Source organism: Dryobates pubescens, chromosome 17 (genome assembly GCF_014839835.1).
Source record: "Dryobates pubescens isolate bDryPub1 chromosome 17, bDryPub1.pri, whole genome shotgun sequence".
In the NCBI taxonomy this organism is placed as follows: Eukaryota; Metazoa; Chordata; class Aves; order Piciformes; family Picidae; genus Dryobates; species Dryobates pubescens.
Window position 1 is genome coordinate 16,399,819 of NC_071628.1, and position 13,174 is coordinate 16,412,992.

The window sequence follows — 13,174 nt, forward strand, 5'->3', positions numbered from 1 at the left end:
TCTTCTCAGAAATTCATGCATTAATTAGTTAACTAATGTTATTATCAATAAAAGGAGAAGTAACTCTTCCCTGTACAATTACACAGCTGGCACCCAAAGAAGTGGAAAATTGGTTTGTGGTTTGTTGTTTTTTTATTGCAGGTTTCACCTGTGTTTTTACATAGCTCAAGTATCAGCAATAGCACACAGTAGCTCTTATTTGATTGTTCCAGAGAAAGGGACAAATCTGATAGCTGGCAAAAGCCCCAGATGCCAAAACTTCCAATACACTAGAATCAGAAAGAAGAAAGCTAAGCACATATATTCAAGAAAAGCTGACATTCCTCCTGATTTTGCTATGCTGCAGAGGAAGGATTTGAAGACAGGCACAAGACCGGCCAAAACACACTGGTAAACTTGTTAATGGCATACTTTAAATACAAACAAAGACTGAGCTACTGCCAGTCCACATAAAGTGTTAATGGCTGTAGAGGGACTCTGCTGCACATGTTAACTGAAACATCATTATCCCAACACCATTACAGTTCCCTCATTCAAAACACGTTCTCTTAGGTTCTAAACAGGGAACAAATACCCCATGAATCTCAAAGCAGGGAAAAAAAAAGCAAAGGGGAAAAAAAGCTTCCTTTTGTCACCTTTTCTTCTTTCTGGAGCTGCAGTACAATATTTTATGCTCCTCCTTGCACATCCTGTGGTCTACTATTTAATTGAAGAATTCTAGTTAGCTTCCTTAACAATGTATGATTCTTGCTGTTTTCCTTTCCATTTCATTCATTTCCCCATCTAAGTCATGTAGCTGGAAGAAGCAATGTCAGCTTTTAACGCTGTCAAGTGCTGTTCAGGGGCTTCTGTTATGGGTCTTTTATAGGGCAATTTTCTAGAAGATTTAGCTTTTGGTCAGAAATACAAGGCCTGTTACTATTTTAGTCCTGTATGTTTAACAAACAGTATATAAAAGCGCATTTTTTAGGTTTTGGGGGTTTTTTGGAAGCCTGTAACATGTTGTAAGGTGACATTTAATTTCGTTTTGCTCAACACTTCTCTAATGTTACCAAAGATTTTTTTCAAATCCAGAAAAAATCTTGGTTCCCTCAGTGTTCTTTCTGTAGCTATTTTGAAATATTAAATTTCAATTTGAAGAGTATTGCCCATTGATTTTTTTTTCCCTCTTTTTTTAACCAAGACATTCTTTTCATATGACTCAAGAGTATAAACTGAAAAAAACTTCTAAAATCCCATGCTACAAATGGCAAGTCCTTCAGTTATTTCTCCTTTTTAAAGAACAATGATGAGAGGTATTTTACTAAATGAAGCTACTGTTCTGCTACCTCATAATAAAGAACACTGCATATTTTAATCTTGCGGTGTTCATGGAATAAACACCCTCCAAGAATTCTGGTACAAAAGTTGGTGGACAAAAATACATTTTCCTGTTTATAGCTTTCCCTCCTGCTCACATCTGGAATAATGCACTGGAGCAACAGGATTACTCCCACTTTCTTACTGTCCTGCCAGTATTAGTGTCCAGCAACAGAGCATTTAAGACATTTTTCTGGTTTTCCTTTTCTTTCTGAGAAAAGGCACACTCCAGGCATCAACCTCAAGCAGGTCAGGGTCTGGGAATTCAGCTAATGCAGCAATTCTGACTACAAGTCCAAGTGGCTGTGCCAGGACCTGAATAAAAAACATATTGCAAGAACACCCCAATTATTACGCAAGGTTTAGATATCATACAAGAGCTATGTTTTGATGATAAATATTCTGGAATTATTCAGCAATAGTACAAAGCTGGAGTGACATGGCTTCTGTGAGCATGAACTCAGTCTTTGTGAATGTGTTTTTCCTTTTTCAGTAACATTTTCACCATCTAGTAATATGCCATTAGTAAGATTAGATATGCTACTCCCATCACATTTGCTATGGCAGCACAGATATGATCCAACACTGTGATCAGAGAAGAAAACAAAAAAAAACCCTCTAGGCCAACATTCAGCAAAGTATCACAGCAACTCAGTTATGCTTTGTATTTCCTTCAATGCAGCTTCCTTACAGTCAAATCATGAAACTATGGAGTTAAGCTTGAGTTGTCATATGCATATAAATTTCTTTTCCCCAGCCATGTCACTAACTGCTTGTCATGGATTGAGTTGAACCTGCTGCTGTTATTCATACCACACTACAGAGATGTCACTAACTGCATATGAATCCCCTATGTGAAGTCCTAGCATAGTTATCTAGGGAATCACACTTTGAAATGGGAGAGAATGTTAGAATTTTTGAACAGGAATAAATACTGCCATTACAAGAACTACTTCCATTTGTGTCCAAGGCTGATAGTATATAGTCCTTTATACTTCACTTGTTACCAGTAGCTGCTGCATTTCCCTCATTATGGGAAAACAAGAAGAAATCTTGCCCATTTTTGCTCTAAAAGGGGTTTCCTGAAAACTGGCCTCTTCTCAGGACTAGGTTTTTGTTTAATTGGTTTCCTAGCAACACCTTCCACAATAATAGGCCTGTTTTCCAGTATGTAAATGATTGCTTTTAAAAGCCCTTAAACTAATTTATAGTTAAAAGTCTCAGACACTTTTTTACATGATCACTTACTTTCCTCCTTTGGTCCCCAGTTTCAGTAGAAAATCACGTGCTGCACAGAAGGGTTTTCAGGAGTGGAAAAGCTAGAGAAAAGGGGGTCTACATTTACAGCCAAGACCTAAATGACACTTTAAAGTGCAGTCCCAGTTGTGGCTTCTGTATGTGCTCTACATCTGCATGTAATCACGTTAGTCTGTATGCCAAATGGCAGGAAGTGAGTTCTGGAGTGTGGTTGATATGCTCAAGAATGCTTTTTACCAGACTTCGCAAGTGTTTTCATTGTGATAAAAATAACCAGCACTTTTACCAATACTGAAAGTATTTGGTATATAGTAGTAAATGTTACCATATAGTAGGACCTCACATGGTATGCATACTGTACCAATCGCCTACCTCAGTCAGATAATAAGATGCTATAAAGCATCATATAGTTAAAGATGCCTTAAAATAGATGGAAGAAACTAAGCTGATGATTTAGACTTCTATTTCACGTCCATGTAACTACCCAGTATGACATTCTAGCAATTCTCTTTAAATATCTGGCTAATTAAACTTAGAAGTTAAGAAGCAAAATCAGAAGCCTTACATATTCTTGGCTATAGAGACTTTTTGGTAAGTTTGATACATAGAAGCAGATACAGAGATCCTGTTGGTTTTTCAGCTACTTAACACAAGCCGTTTTCAAAGCATAAAACAAAAGTTAGAACTGATGTACAATGCCTTTGGTGTGTTTTGCAAACGATTATTTCAGAAGCATATAGGAGGAAAACTAAGAACTGCATATACTAAGTGCTCACTAAGTGAGCACAACTTACCTTCAAAGTTTAGGGGAGGTCATGCAAGATTTAAGTTCTGAAGGTTCTGCTCTGGCAGGGGCACTGGACTAGATGATCTTTTGAGGTCCCTTCCAACCCCTAGCATTCTGTGATTCTGTGTGATCTAGTTCTGTTTGTCTGTATGACCTATCATTACCCATTTATGATTTTTTGTGAGGGTTTTTTGGTTTGTTTGGGTTTTTTTTCTCTTTTTTTCCCCACTAGTAGCATTATTTTTTGTTACATACTCTGCTTATCCATACCTGCTCTCTTCCCAGTCTCGAGACTTCTTGGTTTCATTTGGTTTGATGCAGCGGATGTAATGGGGTGTGCACTTCATCAGAGTGCCAACAAGGTCATTTGCTTGTTTCTGTAACATTGAGGGAAAGAAACAGAATTTGAGCTGAACAGGGTAATCCTGTGAGAGAATTCTAAAAATTATCAACTGTCTGCTCCGGGTTCATTTAACTGGATCCAGCTGACTTTGGTCTTTCTCCAAAGCAACCAAAGTATCCTTGCATAATATGCACCTTATGAAAAATTTATCAGTAAACAGAAGGTACTATTAAATAGAAGTATGGAGTAACAGGGATGCATCAGGTGACTTTGACTGCCAGGGGGAATACGAGGAAAGAGGTTGGAAAAACACCGGTTTCCACAGTCTGCAAGTGTGTAATCTAAGCATGTATTTTACCAGTCTCCAAAAAGATGCTTGCCTTCTAACACTTCCTGCCTTACACAAGGCACATTATAGCCAGTAAAAAGACTTCTGCTGACTTCAGTGGCTTTTGGATCAGGCCTTGCTGTATTTCTGCACTATGAAGAGACCAGCCATCTATACTTAATTGTAGGATATTAAGTGGCTGAGTGAAGGGCCTCATTCATTATGCACATGCAAGTACTATTATCACTACCATCAACTGCTCATTTGCATGGGAATGCAGCTGAACGTAACATTTAATGAACAGTGATGCTAGGCAAACATGATTCTAACAGCTGAAATAACAAATCACTTTGCAATCAAGATACTCCTGATGTCTATCCTTTAAAATTACTGGACAGTAGGGGGAAAAAAGAAGACTCCCTTCTTTTATATGTCCATATAAGCATATACCAACACAGCAAAGCTAGACATACTTTGATTTTACTGCCCGCAGTGGTAGGACGGCCCTTCTTGTCCACTTGAAGATTTTCAGGAAACAGAGCCTTTATAAAAGGCCTAGGAAAGAATTAATAAAATAGTGTTGTCATAGAAAGACAATTCAATGCAGGAGTGTCAAGGAATATGGTGTATCAGTTGATAGCTGAGAATATAAATAGCTATTTCTATTAATCTGGAGTTATACCTATTTTAAGACTAGTATTTCCATTGAGCTTCATTCCTCATAGAGATTCCCTGCTATTTTAGTGAGCATTGGAAGACATGATACCAGAATACTAGACTCAAAGAATTGCAGGCTTCTTAAAAAGTAAGCATCAATTGATTAAAATACATCATCAAAAAAACTTGTTACTTCATCTCTTAAAACAGTGCCTGTTCCAAGAGAATGCCAAATCACTGATGGCCTTATTTGAGGCCAAAACACATGGCTGCCATTATACTGTTTGATTCTGACACAGCAGGACCTTACTTATTCAGACTTCCAGAAAATGAAGGTCGATACTATGCACGTGATGCCATTCTACTGCAATGATGTTTACAAGTTCACAAGCTGTAGGCCCTCTGCATCCATCTAAACTAACATGTTATTCCTAGCTTTAAGCAAGTTTTGCTTACGTACAAATCACTGCTCTGCATGAGTTCAATCAAGTCCATGAAAAGAACATCTCGATTTCTCTCGCAGAATCCATCCATATCATAAGATACCTGGGCCAAGGTGGAAATTGATTGTTTGTGGTAAGTTGAGAACCCAATAATTAAAGAAAATTCTACTTCTGTCCTCATCAGTAGCTGTTCTGAACTTTTTGGTTCATCTGGTATAACTAGGAGATACTACAATAATCACTAATCCTTGTGTGTATCATTAGTTTAACTCTTTCACAATAAACAAAGGGATTTCATCCATATAATTAAAAAATTCAGGAAGAGACTGTTATGGAGCTAGTGTGAATAGAGTATGACAGAAGTTAATTTAATACTGAATTCTACTGATGAAAAATTTTTACATAATAAGGATTTAATGTTATTAACTGTAACTTCAGGAAATCATGAACAGTCTGACAAACATACCCAAAGAACAGGGAACTGTACATTACATTCCTAATTTTACTGGTGTATCATCAACTGGGGATCACCTTTGTTTCCCATGTTTTTAAACTTACTGGTACTATAACCCACAATTAAGATTATAATCAATCATCATGGGGCATTTATTTGTTACATTTATTATTAAGTTCTGGATAGTATATTTGATAGCAGCAAGGCCCAGACTCACCTCTCCTATGTAAAGGACTTATGTTAGAGCATATTTGCTCCAAGCTTCCTACGCTCTGAAAGGAGGACATTGTTTCCTGAGATAATTTGGCTGTTGAAAATAACACCAGCCTGCTACAGGGCTTCTCCCTTCCTTTCATTACTGTTCTTTTTCTTTATAAGTTATGCAGAATTCAGTGATGATTTTCCACATTACCTTTCCAGCGTAATGATGAATGATAAATCCCTGGTTCCAGCTGTTGAAATGTTCATGAGTCCCAATCTGCATCTGGAGTTTTTGAAGCAATGTTTGGTCAGCTCCTTCTCCCACTGCATGCATTGTGGCGCACACATCATCTAAAATGCTCATAATTCCTGGGGGATTCTAATTGCATTGGAGAAGAATATCAAAAACAACAAAAGAAGTGAGAGGAAAAAAACCTATGATGCCAGTTTTAACCACCCAACAGTAAATAAGTTGCTACAAAAAGACTGGAGCAAAGCCCCAGGAAGAAGAATTCGCTCCCCATCAGTGAAGTTTGCAAAAGAGATTAATTTGTACACAAGTAGGATTCTAACTCTGAAACAATGCACCACTCAGCAGTCAAGACACTCCTGATGTCTACCTTTTAAAGTCTCTGGACAGCAGAAAAAGGCATGCAAGAAGTTTAATGCTACTTTGTGTAATGATAGTGGGAAACAATGGGGAAAACAATGACTGCTGTTCAAAACCACCACCATAACCCAACCCTGCACAACATTTGTTTTTATTTTTAATTCCTTCACAAAGCAATAGTTCTGATTGAACCAAGTAAGAAACACATAGCTGAGGTAAGCGTGCTGTAGTTTGTCAAACTAAAGAGCTAGATAGCTAAAATTGCAATAGAAATCCTATCCTCTTCCTAGCAATCCTGATGTAGATAGGAGATGGGCAAAATCTGATGTGCATTTAAGAGCAAGTCACTACAGTACAGAACACAGATTTAACCAGGTTGGAGAAGACCTTTGAGATCATCAAGTCCAACCCAGCACCCAACACCATCGAATCAACTAAACCATGGCACTAAATGCCCCATCCAGTCTCTTCTTAAACAGTTCCAGGGTTGGTAATGCCTCCACCTCCCTGGGCAGCCCATTCCAATGGCCAATCACTCTTTCTGTGAAGAGTTTCTTCCTAACATCCAGCCTAAACCTCCCCTGGTGCAGCTTGAGACTATGTCTTCTTGTTCTGGTGCTGGTTGCCTGGGAGAAGACACCAACCCCCACCTGGGCACAAACTGCCTTCAGGTAGTTGTAGATGGCAACAAAGTCTCCCCTGAGCCTCCTCTTCTCTAGGCTAAACAACCCCAGCTCTCCCAGGCGCTCCTCACAGGGCTTGTGCTCCAAACCCCTCACCAGCCTTCTTGCCCTTCTCTGGACACATTCAAGCAACTCAACATCTTTCCTAAACGGAGAGCTACTCGAGCTACTGTTAAAATTATCTGCCTCAAATGAGAACAAAGAACTAGATGGAAAAAAAATCCTACTTCTCTCAAAAAAAACCCCAACAACTAAACATTTGTTGCCTCTCCACATTAGAGCATGAAGACTTAAAGATTCAAAACATTCTGTGGAACACAGACACAATTTCTTTTATCTACACCACCTCCCAGGACTACTGCTTCACTTGTTTCTGCTTAATTTGTGACAATACCTCAAAAGGAAGCTGGTACTGTAGGTTCCCCAAACCAAAATACATCTCCCAGGAACACAGAGAGCGTTATCAGATGTGCAGTAGCAAATGTCATGAAGTTCATAATAAATTTTGGTGAATAAGATTTTAATTTCCATCATTACATTTTTAGTCACACATCAATCATGTGATCTTATGGTTCTCTTTTTGATTGATATCTTAGATAATGTATATCTTAGATGCCATAGATCATAGAGCTCTTGTAAGACATCTTATGTAAGATTTATATATAGGTTTAGCATGACTCAGTGGCTGAACGACAGCATTTTTCCTACGAATGTTCTTGAAGGCAAAGCAGCTGCCCAAAGAATTTGGAGGAAAAAAAATCTTGTTATTTTATCCATCTGTTTGTTCTAAATACTTACCACTTTGTTCTCTATAAGGTCACACACTATTTTGTTGTTAAAGTAATCTATCGGTGTCCATCTAATTCCTTCTTGCACATATTCTTCCTGTTACACAAAAAGAAAGATGCAAATAGTGCTGCGCAGCGTGGATGTAGCACTTGATTGATAATGGACTACATGCACACAAACACTGCACTACTCACGTTCAGACAGACTTGTCAAAGGTATGACTTTTCCAGCATCCTGACCATGCACCTAAGCATTCCTATCCTAATCTACTTTTATACTCACAATTGTGACTAGCTTATCAAGGATCAGACCCCGCAAAGGAAAACATTTAGAAATGCACATGAAATAGAGACACAGTTCTACTTTTTATTTCTGTACACAATTACTGTAACCATAAAGACATTTAGAAACTGACTGGGTGGGGGAGAAATCATACTAAAATTCTATTAGATTGACCCACCCAGCTGCATACATGATGTCAGCTAGACACTCAGCAGGTCATTTGTATGCCCAACTGCAACGATCGGTTACTTTTATACAAAGGCAATTGTGTATGTGCATTCTTGAAAACAGAGTCCTAAAGTTGGTGCCAGGCCTGAGCTCATACTCTCTCAGCTGCATTCTGTCTGCCCTCCCATACAGAAGCTCACTTTCATGGGAAGTGAGTCTTTGTAGTAAGACTGTCAGCAGAGAACTGCAAACACTTTCAGAAGTATTTTTTCATGTTTTCAGTAATCAATTTAATTCATATATGTGTATATACAAAAGAGAAGTATTTCTGTTGAAGTGCATATTGTGTCCCAGGAAAGCAGAGGGACAGAAGCAAGCGGCAGCTTTCCACTCCTGCCAATGAGTCAGAATATGCAGCATGTCTGGGCAGAGTCATATGACTGCATTAGCACACACTGTGAGGGACTCGCTTCCGTAGCTGATGTGGTTTCCAGTTTTAGGGTTAGCCAATGACAAAGTGTTTTTTCTTGTATCTTGCTTAACAAAGCAAATTTTATTGTTAGCAGATGATAAAACCTCAGTTTTTCCACCAATTAAAAAAGCAATAGCTTATGAATTCAAATACAATAAATGTCTGGTTACCTGTTCTGCCTTCAGTGTCAGTTCAATAAAAATCTGCTGTAGCTTTTCATTAACAAAGTTGATGCAGAACTGCTCAAAACCATTTTTCTACAGAAAAGGAAACAATTTCAAGATTAGTCTCATGCTTTATATACAGTAATTTATATATAGTTCTTATGCTGGCAAAAACCTTCAAAGAAACACTGTCAATGATAGATGGGTTGCTGACTTATAGGTATCCCATGGAATCTCAGGCCTTTCTTTTAAGATCAATGACCTCCTTTCTTCAATACTTTGTGTGCTTTAAGTCAGATATTATCAATGAGAACTCAATGCCAAGGAAACAGGATTGGTTTTGTGTTTTGCTTGAGATTTTTTTCCTTTATTCTGGCCACAGGATTTGTTGGTTTTTTTCTGGTCTGGATTTTTTCCCATCTAAATAATAAAAATCTCTCCCAGGTCAGATCAGCCAAAACCCAAGTACTGCATTGCCTTACCTGGAATATTTCAAATCCATAAATATCAAGGACACCAATGTTATATTCTTCATGGTCCTTCTCCATAGCCTTATTAATAGACTAATAAAACAGAAAAAAAATGTAAAATGAAGTGTAGTTTATATAGTTAAAGTATATATTCATATCCTTTAATCTTATATATAAAATACTGAGCTTCTTCAAAAAAAAACGTATTTCATGGAATGCAGATATATGTAATAAGGTATTTTACCTTCTCTTAATAAAGTGTTATTGACAGCTAGGAAATGAACAGTATGCTATCCTGTTTTCCAGGTTAGTGAGCCTTTGGAACTACTGTTGTAACTGACTCAGTTAAAGGAAGGGAGCCAACAAAACTGTACAAAATTAAGTCAGACACTCAATGCATTTTCCAGACAGTACTATGAATCTTTTCACCTTTCTGTACTCCCCTACTTTGTAGCGTCAGACACAGGAATTAGAGATGCCATGATGAGGGAGACTTCTGGAAACACTAGCAGGGCCACCAGAGAGAATATTTCTCCTTCATCTAGCCAGCATTTGTGGCCAAAAGTAAGGTTTCTACTCCACTGATCCAGTCCAGGATCTCATTCTGAACAAGTTTACTTTAGCATGGAGAATGGAATTTGACCATTTGCTCAAATGCCATAACATTGTGTGGTGGATTGAAGTTTTCCCCCCAACATTAACTTTGCCAGACCAACTCAGTTAGAAGCAAATGAAGCTGTATTTACGAGCAAAAACTACATTCTACCATGGAATGCAATGAATATGTACCAAATGTACAGTATTTTCAATATTATACAGATATTTACAATTAGCAAACAACACAAAACCCCCATTCCATTGCCCACCCCCCACCCCCACCTCCCTGTCCCAAGAGAGAAAGGAGCAGAGAGAGAAGCAGTGGGTTAGATTTAGCCAAGGCCACACAAAGCACGCAGATTATCTCTCCCAAGCAAAGCAAAACCAGCCAAGATCAGAAGAGAAGAGAAAAAGGGAAGAATTTTTATGGTACAGCTCATTTATTCTAGGTATTTACCCAATGAATTTGTTTAGAATAACCTTTTGTTTTCCTTTTTACACCCAATTGTGATTTATTTATTTTTTTTTACTTTTCAGCTCGAAATCTGTAACTAAATGTTAAAGGCATAGCCTAAAACCACCATACATTGGGACACTGAAGAGTGGGCTGGGAGAGCAGAGAACCATAACCTTTTAGTTCTGCTCATGTGAAGACACCAAACTACACAGGAGAACATAAGACTCTAAGAAGTATGGATGCTGACAGAAAGGAGATGCCAGAACATCCTATGAGACAGTGGCAGGAGACTGAGCAAATACAGGATTGAAAGCAGAGCTCATTTTATTCAGAGCAACCGTGGCATTTATCAAATAACCAGTGCCTTGTATTTGATATCTGTGGTCACGTTCCCACTGCACTAACCAGTGCTGCTGCTAAGGTTTAGGCAAAAACCAACATACTGGGTGAAAGAAATGAACAAGAAAATCACTGCAATGAACATGCCTAGTGTACTTGTTTTGATACTCCAAGAAAATCCAGCTTACATCCACCAAGTAGTCAAAAACACGGGAATGAAGGGCCTTGGCCAGTGCATCCCTGGTGTAGCAGGCTTGCTCCACATTCAGCGTTACGTTAATGGACTCAGATTTGCCTCCCCACTTGCTGTCCATCTGTCTGCTGGTCAGCTTTTCCTTCAGGCGGTCCTGGTTAATTCCCAGGAGAAAAGCAGGGAAAGCCAAAACTGCAAGGAAGATTGGCATTGGTGTATTAGGAGTTAAAAACTAAACAGAATGAAGGAAAAAAATATTAGGTATATCTCTCATAACAGTCAGCAGTAATAAACTTCATGGGGTATGGACTTAAAAAGAAAGAGGAGGAATTTAGGTCTTCAAAATTTTCTGAAGCTCCCCAAGGACATTTTCAACTCTTCACTTACCTGGATTTAATTTAAGATAGACCACCTTAAAGTACAACAGGCAACTATTTCTGTACGTTCTTCAGTCCTTCAAACATGTAAGCTTGCTTAGGTCATAGTTTAGAACTATGTGCTTTCTCTTGGAGGAGATGGAAATAAAATGTAGAGCTCAAATATTGAATAAAAGTAATGGAAAATTCTTTGTGAACAGTAAAGTTTTAAAATATAATCAATAATATGCTATCTACTTCCTAATATTCTTTCCCTTCTTCTAAGTTTGGATACTGCAAAAAGTTTTCAGTTGCCTTGCCATTTATTTGGTTTGGGTTTTTTTTGTATCCCTTATTCTAGAAGTACTCTGCAGTAGACCAGGAAAAGACATCTGTGCAATAAACAGCCACAAGCTCAGTATTCTCTGCATTCTTAGCACATGGTGCAGGTGTTAGCTGCAGGTGTCACACACCTTAAGGAATGAAAAAAAGAGAAAACCTTGAAAGCACATGGAAATAGCTCCCAAGGGCAGCACTTGGAGCTGGTATTGCGCCTCTGCTAAACCGCATAATCCTTTAACAGTGTTTCCTCCGTGATCTACTGCCCTTGGATCTGCTTTACTGGTGTGTGGAGGATGTAAAATAATCATTAAGGCACAGTCACTTGTGCTTTACAAATCTGTAATATCACAGCATGTTTTCACTAAACTCTTGAGTATATTAATCCAAAATTATCTTTAAAACTGCAGATAGCTTTCTGAAATTTGATTGCCATCAGCAAGCTGATTAAATTTACCCAAGGTAACTTACCCTAAAGTTATCAAAGTTGAATCACTGGCAACATCCCTGGTAACCTACTGAGAACTCAGGTTGAAGAGTACATGAAAAGGTCAAGTATCATATGCTTTACTATGGAAAAGAATGTTGGCAATTATAGACCAAATATGCCAACAGGTACTGTAAAGATGCCAGAGTATTTAGCTACTATAAGAATTCATGTAGATAGTGAAATTGTAAGAACCACTTAGAAACCTTTACTTCAGAGTGTTGTAAAAGAGGAATAGCTTGCCATGACTTGATATAAACTTCCCACTCTAAAGATGTCTATTTTCCCTGGTTACTACCTTCCACAAATTCTTATAAAGTAGCATATGCATGTAACTTGAAAAGTGATCCTCAAAGAGTAATCAACAGGGGTTCTGTGGAATAATTTTAAACACAATCTGCAAAGAAAAGCTGAAAATTACTAGGTTCACTTCACTGGTGAACCCGAAACTGTAAAACAAATCTTACAATACACTGCAAATGCAGTCTAAATTGTTTTCTGCATCCAGGAGAAAACCAGAAGTATCTAGCATGATTTCCAACATGGAAGACTTAGAATAAATAATGAGAATAAGTTAGTAGGTGGGGAAAAAACCCCACACATATATATGTATAAAAAAAGCAAGCACTATACCGGATAATCATCACTTGCAGTTTCCAAGAAGCATTTGTCTAAATGTCTGTCAAGAACAGTCTGTATAGATTTGATTCTGACTCAGAGTAAGAGACTAGAGTTTTTGGTGCCTTGAAGAACGGCCTTTGCATGTTTTTCTGCAATTGGTTATGTAATAACAAGAACATAATTGACCAAATCATTAAACTTTTTATTGCTTCAAACTTATGCAAAGCATGACTTACCAGTAGTCTTTCGTTGTGTTTTATCTCTCACATCTATCCAGGCTAGAAATTTACAATTCAGTTTAGAAATTTAGTTGGCTAG

General features: G+C 38.0%; 1 protein-coding gene across 2 annotated transcripts in view; it reads right to left on the minus strand.

Moving 5' to 3' along the window:
- Positions 1 to 13,174, minus strand: part of MYO1E (myosin IE) — an 87,354-nt gene that overhangs the window by 26,274 nt on the left and 47,906 nt on the right. For both annotated transcript variants that reach the window (XR_008462675.1, XM_054169286.1), the window contains exons 10-17: positions 11,049 to 11,245; positions 9,480 to 9,560; positions 9,004 to 9,090; positions 7,921 to 8,007; positions 6,041 to 6,208; positions 5,192 to 5,277; positions 4,548 to 4,629; positions 3,674 to 3,780 (exon numbers count right to left, since the gene is read on the minus strand). Coding sequence is in view for 1 of the 2 variants with exons in the window: in XM_054169286.1 (XP_054025261.1) it covers positions 3,674 to 3,780; positions 4,548 to 4,629; positions 5,192 to 5,277; positions 6,041 to 6,208; positions 7,921 to 8,007; positions 9,004 to 9,090; positions 9,480 to 9,560; positions 11,049 to 11,245 (895 nt within the window). In the remaining variant the exon portion in view is untranslated. The remainder of the gene's footprint in view (positions 1 to 3,673; positions 3,781 to 4,547; positions 4,630 to 5,191; positions 5,278 to 6,040; positions 6,209 to 7,920; positions 8,008 to 9,003; positions 9,091 to 9,479; positions 9,561 to 11,048; positions 11,246 to 13,174) is intronic.